Source organism: Lipophrys pholis, assembly GCF_963383615.2.
Source record: "Lipophrys pholis genome assembly, chromosome: 17".
Classification (NCBI taxonomy): domain Eukaryota; kingdom Metazoa; phylum Chordata; class Actinopteri; order Blenniiformes; family Blenniidae; genus Lipophrys; species Lipophrys pholis.
The window spans coordinates 18017201-18030673 of record NC_137643.1 but is presented as its reverse complement, the minus strand read 5'-3'; the positions used below and the strand labels follow the sequence as shown (position 1 = coordinate 18030673).

Genomic DNA, 13473 nt, shown 5'->3' with positions numbered 1-13473 from the left:
TCAACTTCTCTCTCTGGCAACCCCCCCCCTTCTAACAAGTACCGAGCCCGTGGCGAGTCCGCGCCGCACCCTGCACCGCTCGAGGCCCGCTACGCCGTCCGGGGTTACGAAAAGAGACGAGTTAGATCGTTAAACCGAATTAGGACCATTGATAAAAGTGGCCCCCGTAACACCGCTAGCTGGGAAAAAAAAAATGCTAACTGATTCCTACGGGAATTCAATATGGCGTATTCGCTTCAAATCCACGCGCATGCGCACTGCGAGGAGTTTCTGAAGCGACTCCCCCCTCCTCATCCACCCACTCCTTCATTTCCATTTGATGGATGTTTAATTTAACTACAAATTAGAAAAAGGGAAAGAAAAAGGGATCTGAAAACCTAAAGACTCCCCCCGCCCACCCCCCCAAAAAAATTTATAAATAAAAAAATGATGAATGAATAGTCCATTTTATTTCACTTATATAGCACTTTTCCATCCATCCACTGGGAGCAGTTTAGGGTTCAGTGTCTTGCTCAAGGGCACTTTGACATGCGGAATCGAACCTGCAACATCCCCATTGGCAGACAACCACTCTGCTATTATTAGTATTTTATATCTTTTTTGAAAGTTGACAGCGAGCTGCTACATCTCAGTTCATCAGTGAATAACTCCCAGAAAAAAAAATACATCTCCATTCTCACTTTTCTTTTTCCAATCTTAAATTATATTTGCCTTCTGTCACCTTAAAAAACTCTCCAATACAGTCATGAAGGCTTTTGTTCTTAAACCCAATATAATATTTTCACTATTTCTGAATACACAATGTCTGAAAATAAATGAACCAGCATTATTTGTTAATGTAATAGCACCTTTCTGTAGTCTGATTATTAAATCTAGATTAATTGTATACACATTTCCCCAAATATGAGGCAAGGCATTTAATGTCCAGGAATTAAATATAACTGTATCTAATAATGTATTATCCCTTGTTTCATTAATTATCTGAGGCATTTTGCATGTATATATGGAGAGAAGGCAGTTCTGTCCTATCTTTACATTTACACTTTCCAGACAAAAATAAAATAGTTTTCTGTCAAACCTTCAAGTGTTGTTGATTTTTCTTATCTCACTTCACAAGGTCTCTATAAAGTTTCTATGTACAATCGAAATAACAATTGCAGAAGATGTTTCCATAAGAATACATTTATTTAAAATGACCTGTATGTGTCTATTAATACCGCTTGTGGGCTTTGAATAGTTTTAGATTGCGGCACACTTTCAGAGCATTACAAAAAAAAAAGTAGATGGTAATGTCTTTGTGCTTTGACATTTGTTCTTCCAAATAACAGTGCTCTTTCTCTTGCCCCAAATCAACCGAGCTGTAACTGGGCCATGATGTTTTTTTTTTTTTTTGCCCTCATGTGTGCATGTGCAGTTCCCAGCAGGAGTGTTTGGGAAGAGAAAGAAGTCATTGACATCGTCTTTGGCCTCATTTTCTCAATTTGTGTGCCTCTGACCTTTGCCCTGGAGCTCACCAGGTATGAAACAATCCAGGCTGCTAATGAATTGATCCCTTTTAATTAGTTAGTGGTACACATTTTGTGAATTTTCACACTTTTATTTCATATTTTCTATGAAACAGCATGATTTCATATTGTTATCACAATAAGTGATATAAACATGTTGGCACATGTTGGTGACAGACATACTTCTTAACCATTTACCAGTAATGGAAACCACATTGTCGTCAGCTGCCATCTGAAATAGTGCTGAGGGCCACATTCATAACCTGTGGCCCTTCGCATGCGGCTCACAAACGTACTAGCGGCAGAAACTGCGGCCCATATGGTAATGCAGATTTTCTCTTTCTACTAAGCATTGATGGGAGCTCCTTGTTTATTATTTCAGATGCACGGCGCACGCTGCGGCCCATGAATCCAAATACTCATTTTAAGAGGGTAACGCACAGCAGGTGGTGTTGATCATTCCAGGCCCCCGCGTGCCGCCCTGGCCCAGTAACAGCCGTCCTCCCAAACCCATTAGGCGCCGCGATGGAGCAGCGGGCATGCTGGATGAGGCATAACCAGCAAGCCCCTCTGATGAGAGTGAAAAAAGAAAAGAAAGAAAAGAAAAGACAGAGTGAGGGAGATGGTGTCTTGCATAATGCAGCCGCCCCCAACCTCTGCTATACTCACGTGCAGCATGTGACACAGTCAAGGAAAACCCCCTAGAGCACACTGTGTGTCGGCTAGGATATGCATCTCTCTCTGTAACACAAACCGGCATGCACACAGCTGCTCACTCCCACTGTACGCCTGTAGAAATACAACCTCCTCCTTCCATCTTTCGCTGTGTGAACAGGCCCCTGAGTGACGCGATACATCGAACAGGTTATTGTTCACTGTGCACTGTGCGCCGGCGTACGCGTGTGATTTCAAGGCTGCTTTGCCTCATTCTTACTTTTATGGGACTGTTCACATAGGTGGCAACTGGGCCGTGGCTGATAGATGCCAGAGATACTCGCTCACGCAGTCACAGCGACGCAAAAAGAGTCCCGGTTTGGAGGAGTCGACACCATGCTTATGGGTATAACGGTAACGGCAGATAATATCAAAGTAGCGGGGGTTTGTCTGAGGCTGCATGTGGCTCGAATAGTAATGAGGCTGCAGCGTGTTCCAGATACTTAACCCACATTAGTGGAAAGCTGCGTTTACAATGTCAGCAGCTATTTTACGTTGTCCACGCGGCGACATATTGCCTGCAGTGTGCCCCCCCCCCCCCTCCTGCACGCGGTTAGGTATGGCATAACAAGGAGGCCTCAACGACGGAAACAGGGAAAAGCATCTCAGCAGCTCCCCGCAGGCTCACGACAGCTAGTCTGGACCACTGACCTTATATATACAGTCTAGTCGAGTGGTCTTTAATGTGAGCCCGCCTCCCCGAAGGGCGCCAAAGAGCTTTGCAGCAGCAGAAAACATCGAGGGGGGGAGGGTCAGGGAAATGCCTTTTCCCAGCATCATCATCTATGTATATTGAAAAACCTTGTGTCCCAGCAATAGCTACATTAAAAACGATTTTTGAGAGCAGTAATAGTTTTTTCTGCAACTGTATTTGCCCTTCCATATTACATTCTGCATCTTCAACCAACAGAACACCTGGACTTTTCTTTCTTTCTTTCTTTTTCTTTCAGAATGGTATGGACTAGCTGGAACCAGCAGAGAAGGGAAATGGTCATCAGGGCCGAAAAAGCTGCTGATAAGAGAGAGAGGGGGTACAGCCGAAGAGTCCCTCCTTTCTCCTTTCCTATACACCTTTTCATGTTGGATGACATCACAGGGTTAAGGAAAGGTATTAGGAGGCTTCCTAAAGGCGTTAGAGAAAGGCGATCATGCTGTGACCGTCGGACCGCACTTTCACTAGGTGACGTAATAATAATCTGGCGGCGGTGCAGATTACTGACGTCAGCCGTGGTGAAAAGACTAAAAATTTCTGAAAATTGACAACAAAAAGCGCATTTCTAACACTTCCCCCTGTGCCACTAAACGCTGATATAATGTCAAATATCACAAAATTTGATTTGAAATCAAAAGAAAAGAGGCCACCAGGTGAATAAATAACCAGATTTTTGCTTTGGTAACTTGATGATCTGCTCCTTTTCAGTCATTGTGAGTTTCCCTGAACGCTCAGATGATCAGGTCCCTTTAAATGTTGTCACTGTAAGGAATTGTGGGGCAGCATGATCGTGTCACTGGTAAAGGATGCATCAGTGTTTCCTAGGCTAAAGGAGGTTATAAAGGAAGCACTGAGCCTCTTTTCCCAAGCTTATTGAGAATTCGAACGGTCCTTATCATTGCCACCGCTTAAACACTTGAGTGGATAGGAAAGGAGATAGGAGGGACTATTTGACTGTACCAAGGGAAACAGTCATCAGGGACAAAGAGAGCGGTGGTGTCGATATAGAACCAGCAGATGGCAATACATTTATAGTATATATGTAGAAGTTACCTCGTCTGACGTTTTGCTAAATTACTTGGGACACAAAAAAGAAATTTACCTGCAAAATATCAAAGAGGCACGCATTTAACATTTTGTAGTTACTGTGTGACGTCTCACACAAACATCCTCGATATCCACTGCAAAAAAAACCCAAAACTAATTAAAAGATATGATAAAACCTGAAAATGACTCAAGAGACCTGACATGAAGAAAGTATTTTTCATTACTGAAAGAATGTCAATCATTTTGACAGATGCAATTATCAAAAGCAGGTTTTGTCAGTTGAACATGCGCGTATATTTCCATACATTGAAAAGAAAATAAAGTACAGAACTCTTGCTATTCCTAAACTGCCGCTTTCTTCTCCCGCAGGTCTTCATGCATATATTGTGAATATCTGCAGCCTGCTCGCCTGCACATTTGAAAGTGGAAGTTGGAAGCAATTTCGTGGGGATGTTTTGCATATAAAGAGACGATCCACCCCTACGTGCCAAAGAATGAATGGCACTACAGGCAAACGGCGGGCTCAGTAAACATTGTCCCTGTAATATAGTGATGCAGTTAAGAGGCACGTGGATGAAGAGGAGGGGAAACAGCGGGGACATGAAGGATGTCAGTCTGCGTTTTTTCCATCACATTCAGACGCCATTTATTGACACTGCGCGAACAAACAGCACCAAGTTCAAGTCATGAGTGATGAAGGCATTTATTTTCTCCGACTGGCTTAAAAAGCTCAAACTTTATATGCGCGTAAATACAAGTGAGCACATTTTAGCTCATCGTTGATGGAAAAACTTAAATTAGGTTACATTCTCAGTTTCATTAAAGTAAGGCTCTATCCAGTTAGGAGCGGCTGCAACATTTAGCCCAAGGTAAGAGTCACGATGAAACAATAAAGCCCGTTTTAAAGCACCGTGCAGCCTTTTGCACCTCTTCTTCCTTCGTCCTTTTCTCAGAGGCCACACCAGGAGTGATGTGTTGAGGCAACTCGCTCGTCTTCTCATTTCAGGCATGGCTGAGTTATTGAGGGCCGCGCTTGATCTCCATTTGATTTACCCCGCAGCCTGCTGCCGGCTCCGTCTTCGCAGTACACAAATGCAGCCAGTTACCTTTTGTCGCAATGTGAAGGGACGCACCGGGTTCCTGACAAGCAGTTTTTAGAATTTGAAATTTTTTTTTCCTCCTATGGACACGCATGCATGATCATTACCATAAAAGCAAAACTCATTAGCAAAAACACTGAATTTATTCATTTTTCCCCTCAAAGATATTAATCTAAAATATCAGTCTGAATTAAAAAAATAAAACAATGTTTTTAATAGCATTGAGGTATTCCAACTGTATTAAAACAATTAACATAGGCGAGTCTTGAAGGTATTATAATACTTTCGAGAAAGTTGAGTTTGCTTTCTCACCATCTGCACCATTAAGCTGAGGCCTGTTTTTAAGGGTCAATAGCAGATAACACTTTCCTTTGCCTTGGGACAGCAGTGTGCCTGAACACAACTCGATGAGACCTAGAAAATCCCGACACATCAGTCCTTCCAGATGACGCCTTTAATCTCGGGACCCGCTTACACGACAACCTTTAAAATGAGAACATGGACCGGCAATATGTGCTATAAGAACTACTTACTACGGTCGCAGCGTTTCAGAAACGTGACGCTTTACCCCGTTTCCACAGAGACGGGAGTCTGAGCATTTTTGTAAAAGTTCCACCTTGGGAGCCCTTTTCAAAATAATGTGCAATTTCTGTGTCGTGTAAACGGACACCCCAAAGCACAATTTCAGTTTCCCATTTTCACATGTAAACACTACAGTGATGCTTTTGTGCTTCGCAGGCAACAAAAATTCAAGGTGGAACAAAATCCAGACAAGTGAGTTTATTTAAAAAAATAAAATAAAATAAAATAAAAAAGAAACAAGGCAGAGGAGTTTTCTCCATGTAGTTTGCTTGTTCTCCATTAGGTGTTCTGCTTCTTAAACTGTCGTGTTTCACCAATGTGACCTCTTCATCAGACGTTAGGAGACGATGAGGTCGAGAGAAAAGTCCCCCCGGTAGCAGGTCGAACTTAATCCAAGGCGCCTTGCTCGGTTGTTTGATCTGAATCGTTGATGTCAGAAAAAAAGATTTGATCAATTAAAAAACTTTAAAATGTCTGCTTTGCATTGCCCGTTTTATGCTCCATCTGGGACTGCGTGCAGATCAGCGGAGAGTCTTAAAGAGTTTATTGCCGGTGCGAAGTGTTATAAATCCCGCGTGATCCTGTTGAGGTACACGTCATCCGCCATGCTGCTTCCTCTGGGGGATACGGTAAATGGCTTGTTCGGACCTCGCAGAGTGTTCTGGAATGTTCTCGTTTTGCGCCGCTGGGAAGAAGCACCACTACCCTTCTCAAGCTTGCCGAGAGGTCCCAGGGTTTTCTAGAAGAGGAAAGGAACCAGCGCCTTTCTGTTCTTTGGGTAGTCCTCAAACTTCGAGAGGTACCATCTGTGGGGGGAGAAATTTCCTTCGATTAGCGGGGCAACCTTCCGAGTGTGTGTGTGTGTGTGTGTTGTTGTTCTTACTTGTGGTGGGCCACAGCCCTGCTGCCGAGGACCACTGTGGTGAAGATGGCGAAGGCTGAACTGTGAACCGAGTGTCCGGCCACGGCGAAGCCAACCCACTCCGTTATCTCTCCCAGGAAGTTGGCTCCAGACACGTATTCAAACATTCCGCCTGTGGATGGGAGATACCGCCGTTATGGCTGGCGTGCTCGCCGAACAGAAACGGCCATTTTCAAGCTACAATTCGGTATCGGAACTAGTGACATTTCCGCTATCTGCCATTTGGGGCCCTCCGCGGCACTCGCTACCGCTCACAGCAATGGTGCGACGCCTCTTAATGTGAAAATGGCAGATTCCTGGCTGAAGGGATTCCGGACGCGCCTGGAAGTTGATTTAGAGCAACAAAGCTCGCGGCTTCCTCTCGCCTCGCCCTCTCCACATTTTATTTTCCTTCGGGGTCCGGGGTGGATTGTTTGTGCAGGTTCAGCGCGAGTTCAGGCCCAAGGTGCTATTGTTGTGGCTACGCTCCGTGCCCAGGGGGCCGCGCTCCCCGCAAACCTGTTGCGATTACTGATTCAGTTAGCGGATGGAAAAAAAAAAAATGGGGGGGGGGGGGCGGCGAGAGGCAGCTTGTGGTTTGAATTGGCCCAATATGTAGCTTTAACCGTCCTTAAGGCCCTTTGTCCCCAAATCTCGTTTACCCCACCCCCCTTCCTACAGGTCACATCTCATACTGTACTCGTTCATTTTCAGATTAAAGGTCACACGCTTGGAAGAAAAAAACAAAAAAAACCACCCTGCCTTTGCTCTTATTTGTTCAGCCTGGTTTTATTGAGGTTTTGGTTGTTATAAAACCCGTTGGGCAAATCGGGACATGTTGCCTGCACGCCGACACCTTCAAAACAAAGATCTGCTCAGATATTCAACAACACTTTCCAAAAATACCACAACCTTCATTGGTTTTAAAAGGGATAACAAACGTAACTCCTTTTTTTTGTACACATATACAAAGCAATTCCTTTAATTAGATCGGCAAACATTAAAAACGCAGAACCCTACATCTGAATTCGTCACGACATAAAAACAAGTCATAAAAAAAAAGAAAAAGAAAAGAAAAGGTCACGAGCACAGCCGAGTCGCCCTATTTAGAAGGAATATTGAATCGGTCTGGTTGTTCGCATGCACAGACATGTAATATACGGGATCCAGCGTCGGCCCGGCCCGCCGTCTGACATGATTACTCTCAACACAGTGCGGTGGAGGGAACGTCAGTGCCAGTGAAAGCAAATCCGCACACACTCCAAGTATTTATACACTAATGTAAGGGCTCGCGGAAAGGACGAGGCGGAGAGGAGAAGACAACTTGTGACAACCTGTGATTGCGCTCACACTGTGATCCTGTATAATCACGCCACCACGCTGGAAAATTAGCATGTAGGGTACGGAGGCCGTGGCGCTTGATGCCATGATGTGATTGCAGCTTTTTTTTTTTCCCCCCGGGGCTTTCTTGTCGCCACACAACAGTGAATGCATGGGGGAGAAAAACCCCAAAACCCACAAATGTCTAGGCTTTGAAGCTGTGATGGGAATAATGAAGTAGCTGCAGAACGTAATGTAAGAATCTCTGCAATTGAACAATATTTTGCCAATGTTCTTATTGTGAAAGGGGCTTTCCCCCCCCACAAAGTAACAAATGCTCAATAAGACAGGTCTCTATATGAACACCACTCCTCTCGTAGTTTACAGTCCATCAAGGAGCTCTAAGGTTCATCACCAATTTTTAAATGTCTCCCACATCATAGACTCGTCTTCTTCATGTGATCAGAGACGCAGTCACTCATGTGTTTTTTTTTTTTTTTTTAATAAGTATTTTAGGTCTGTTCTCATCCTACATCAGTCACAGAAACACAGACTCTTCTAATCTTTGCTCGCAGGATCTTCTTTTATCGTCTGTTCCTAAAGTCGGGACTGAACTGGGGGAAATAAAAAGGCCTTTTCAGGTTTGTGGCTCCATCTGTCTGGAACGAACTACCAAAAAGAAACAACCTGAAACTCAAAAACCTGGTTTCACTTCTTTTAAACAGTTGCTTAGTGACAGACACATCTGTCTGCAGATGTTTGGATGGATTCAATTTAAATTTATGGACAATTCTTGTTTTGCAAATGTGCATGTTTTTTTTTAATGCATTGACATTTTATGTGCCTGTTTTGTGTTAAACTTCAATGTACTGCTGCTTGTCTCGCCCAGGACGAGATGTTTAACCTCAACAAGGTTTTTCTGGTAAAACAAACTTTTTTGTTTTAATGTTTTGGGTCTAGTTCCTCTCACCATCTGTCAAACACAATTGCTTGTTGGATTAATGAGGCTTTCTAACAATAGCGAAGAACATCTTTTCAAAATGTAGGAAATAAGAACAGTGGCAAAAATAATTCTCAATTGGCAGCAGGATTTGAACCTGCACACCTCACAACACAAGCCTGCTCGCCAAACCTCTCCACTGTCCCGGTCATGTTCCAGTGAACCGCCGCCGTGATTCGTTTAGTCCAGTCCAGACTCACTGCGCCAGCTTATTGTTCAAAGTGATTTACAAGCCAGAACGAGCCGAGGTCATTTGGTCGTCTTCCTGCACGACGCAGAAACAAAATGTCTTGGATATTACACCCAAACATGCTTTCCTCACATCTCCTGTGTTTTTGGTCGATTTTGTGGCCGTACGGACATAAAATATTCCAGATGAAATGCAGTTTTTTTTTTTTTAAAATTGAGGTTGGAGGCAGTTGTGGCAAAAAACCTCAATCCAAATTTGCCCAGTCATGCACAAACGGTGAGTCAGTGTGCCACGTGACATCTGGAGTTTGGTTCCCCCCCCGCACACATTTGGGATTTCATGCCTGGATTATGCAGGTTTTTGTTAAATAGTCAAGCGCCAGTACAGGTAGGACATCAAAACAAACTCGTCCTCCCTCTGGTAACCAGATTACCTCCCAATCGCCAACCGAGCCGATTGCTTTTGAGCTTCACTTTCTCCCATGTAATCCTTTCCACAACTAAAGGGAAACCCAGACACACTGAATCCGGGCCCTGGCACGTTAACGCTGCATCCATTATTTAATTTCCAGTTGAATATGCACCGAGCGTGCCAGTGCGCTAAACGTCTGAAACCCTTACCTCTGGGAATCTTGTAACCGGTCTCGCCGGGTTTTCTGAGGTTCCTCAGGATGTGGTCGGCGTGCACGTTCACGAGCCAGCCGGCCAGCCACAGAGAAGACCCTGAAGACAAAAGCTGCTTGATCAGGAGATTTCGCCGACGGGCGTCCGACAGAAAAAGCTGCACATTTAAAGAAAGTCATTTGAACGTCCCGAGATAAATCCGCCTCTCGGTTTCTCTTCCAAAAGCAACACGGGGAGATTGATGTGCTGCGCGGCGGATTTAGCCGGCTCAACGGTTTTTCCACCACGATGAGGTGATTTAAAAAAAAAAAAAAAAAACAAACCCAAAAAAACCTGAAAACTTTTTGAAGAGTTTAAGATATCGAATACTTACAAGCTTATGAGTCTAACTGCACAAAAGGTCAGAACGACATATGTAAATGAAAACAGGCACAAAATGGAGGAGGGGGGAAAATCTCATATATCCATATTTAATTAAGAAAAGAGTACGCATAATACATTAGATTTCAAAATAAAGACAGTCATACCATTTTCATGAAAAGCATTTAAAATCTAATGGCAGGAACACATTCCAAGAAGAGGAAGCCTCTTTTTGCATCAGCCTGTAATAACTGGAAGATGAGGAGGCTCATGCATGTTTTTAATGTTGTGCAACATAAAATCCTTGAAGATCACCAACATCGACGAATCGACTGTCCATACTCCACGCAATTTCACCTCAGCGGAGTTGGTAGTATTTTCGGTAATTGGTGACCTTTCCTTCTCTAAAATTCTCTTTATATGAACAATCAAATCACCAAATTGCTCCTAAAGCCATTTTCTGATTAAAAACTACCACCCTCTCTCGCCTTTTGTTCAAAACTTCACACCCTCTCTTTTTGAAATTCGAGCCGCAATCCTCGAGCAGCGAAAATTTAAAGATTTGCTATTAAATGGGAGGGGAGCCATCAGGACTCAACTGGCATTGCAACGAAGACCTGCCACAGCACCTCGGCAATGTGAAAACCAAACCAAACAATTTGTATCAAAAGTGGCTCCAGTTTCAATAAGGAGACAATTTTAAGGATTCTTTCTGGTGCAAAATACAGTGGAATGTCTCTTATACTTCGATAACCATTGCATTTCGGTTTTCATTTCCTGAGCTGGACTGAAGCCTCTTATGGGCCAGTTTTAGTCCACACGGTTTTTTGTTTTAGTTCCCCCCCCCCCCCCCAATTCCTTCCTTTTAAATTTTTCCCGTAGCACTTTGAGATCGTTTAAATTTAAAGGGTATTATAAAGTAAAATTTATCATCATTACTATTATTATTTAGTTTGACAACCCTGAGCTACTGAGCACAACAATGGCACGTTATCTAATCCATTAAAGAACTGGCATGTGGGATATGGGGACATCTAGTGGCGAGGCTGCACATTAAACACTTTCGCCCCAAAACTGTGAGCTAACCTATGGTGGCCTTGAGAATAGATTAGTCTCACCGGCAGCAGGTCTGCATGACATTTGTTGAACTTTGTACCTTTGAAACTAAAAGTTACACCTTATTGCTCATGCACACTGGGTTTACAAACGAAGTGTTGCCGTTGAATTCAACCCACGTGTGCCTGTGCTTCTATCATTAGAGTGGAAGAAACCTGATTTCAACACACGGCATTTCTTTGGTCATGGGTCTTTTTTAGGTCCTATTACAACGATGCTAAAACCGGCTCCGAGGCTGGGGTGTCGAATATATGGCCCGCGGGCCAAAACCGGCCGCCCAGAGGATCCAGTGCAGGCATGTGGGACGAAAAATCACACGGAACTGCTTTTTCCTAATGTGTCCAAGAATTCTGCTGTTGTTCCAGGTATTTGCCCAATATGTTGATTTAGAGTACCAGAATGCTCGTTGCAATGCATTGCCTCCGTTCACAGACCTACCTATAATGAAGCAAGGGTGTTTCACCCAGTGTGCAGGGTACTCGGCATAATGACTCAGGTACCTGATCTGCATGTAGCCATTATAGATGCAGAACACAAAGGCCAGGCAGAACGAGGCGACGGGTGTCGGTTTCCCGCCTCGGATCAACAATGGATAAATGAGAGATCTGCGGAGAAACAAAATGTTAGTAACGGAAATCTAGTTTGTTTACAGTTTAATAAGAAAACACTTGGTGAACTTAAGAATGTAATTTCTCAAACTGCCATTTGTTTGCTCAAGGAAAAAGTTCCTGAAAATTAAGGCATGAGATGCTGTATAAGCTGCTCTCTTAAAGGACTTGTGTATCTTATAAAGTGTCTGGAGTAAGCCACTATTCTGCGCAGCAATAAAATCCAGAGTGAGCGGACAACTAACATTTACAATGTGATCGCTTCCTATGCAATGCATTTAAAATGTGAAAACATGGTCCTAAAACAGAACCCTGTGGAACTGGATAGGGATTTTGTCTAATGTGAATTAATCCAGTTCAGTGCTGTACCTTTTAAGAGACCGGAACACATCATGGGGATTCCCCCAAAAACCCAAGGATGACACAAAAAAAGGTCGTAAGACTTATTTCTGTTGTGGTCCTTATACAAAATTAAATAGTGACATTATAGTGAATAATTTAGACCACAGAAATTGTACTGAAGTACAGTATACAAGTGGATAATTCAAGTTCTACCGATACAAATCTATTGCACAAAATTATTTATCCCAAATGTATATATATGGAGATCCCAATATAGGTTATCACAGACCGATTAATCAGAAAGAATAAAACAATGAAATGAGAAATATAAATTATGCATCAAAATTTAAGTATTTAGAAATAATTAAGTAATTTGCATGGATTTCAATAAAAAAAATTGACTTGTTCGTCAACAATGATACGTTACATAAATGCAGAAGAAAGAACATGTGGAAAAGGGTGTGGGAATAAATGAGAGATCTGCGGCAGAAGTGTAAACAACACATGGGTCTTTATTCTGAACGTAAGCGTGTTGTCCTCAGCTAACCTACATAGCACTCAAGTTTTACTCCACCCAAAAATCGACCACCACCGACTCCAGACCTGCTTTCATATTAAAAGTCGCGTGACAGCAGCACACAGCCCGACGTACCTCTGGGTGTAGTGACACATGTACATGGCGATGAGCAGCTGGTTCTCCAGCACGGACGTCTTGGAGGAGGAGGACCAGACCAAGAGGCAGAGGGGCAGCAGGAAGGCGGGCAGCTCCTGCACGAACCAGGCGAGCCTGGCGTTCACTGGAAATCCATATCTGCCGGTGGTGTAGCGGCCATACGGGACGTCCTCGAACAGCAAAGCGACCAAGGCGCAGGCTGCCATTAAGAGCATGAAGTAAGCCATGCGGTCCAGGGTGAGCAGCTCCTCCTGCCGGGAGGAGAAGAGCCGCGACAGCAGCGCCTCCATCGCACAGGACCTTGACTGTGAACTAAAAGGACTAACTTCAAAATAAAAAACCCTGTTGGCAACTTGGACGTTTCAACGCGCGCCCGACACACGTGGAAGCAACAGAACGTACGACGCCTCGAGACGGGTTCGGACCTGTAACACTCGTGGACAGATATGGCGTATATACCAGTCAGCCAATCAGAACGCTCTATCTATACGCACGTGTGTGTTTTGCGACGCACATAGATGACAGATTCCATTATTCCAGAAAGTGCCTATTTATGTACGTTGGTTTAAAATACAATTTAAAGAAGGTTTAAGCATCAATAGACAGAAATCTGTAGTTGTCTACAGTTGTGTGCAGAAATTGGTGTTTTGGGTGTTCATTTGAATAATTACCACCAAAAT

General features: G+C 43.6%; 1 protein-coding gene across 1 annotated transcript; it reads right to left on the bottom strand.

Annotated features, from left to right (window-relative positions):
* Positions 1-4666: 4666 nt before the first annotated feature.
* srd5a1 (steroid-5-alpha-reductase, alpha polypeptide 1 (3-oxo-5 alpha-steroid delta 4-dehydrogenase alpha 1)) lies at positions 4667-13222 on the bottom strand. The gene is made up of 5 exons (XM_080485310.1): positions 12773-13222; positions 11609-11775; positions 9692-9793; positions 6544-6694; positions 4667-6466 (listed from the first exon to the last, which is right to left on the bottom strand). The coding sequence occupies exons 1-5, from the start codon at positions 13081-13083 to the stop codon at positions 6400-6402; spliced, it is 798 nt and encodes a 265-aa protein (XP_080341436.1). The 5' UTR covers positions 13084-13222; the 3' UTR covers positions 4667-6399.
* Between the last annotated feature and the right edge of the window lie 251 nt (positions 13223-13473).

What these genes read in the sequence shown, in the direction of transcription:
- srd5a1 (XM_080485310.1), bottom strand. Translation starts at nt 13,083, where the DNA reads ATGGAGGCGCTGCTGTCGCGGCTCTTCTCCTCCCGGCAGGAGGAGCTG. An exon ending in ATGTGTCACTACACCCAGAG is followed by an intron (nt 11,776 to 12,772) that starts GTACGTCGGGCT and finishes GTTTCTCCGCAG; the next exon opens with ATCTCTCATTTATCCATTGT. An exon ending in ACACCCTTGCTTCATTATAG is followed by an intron (nt 9,794 to 11,608) that starts GTAGGTCTGTGA and finishes TTTTGTCTTCAG; the next exon opens with GGTCTTCTCTGTGGCTGGCC.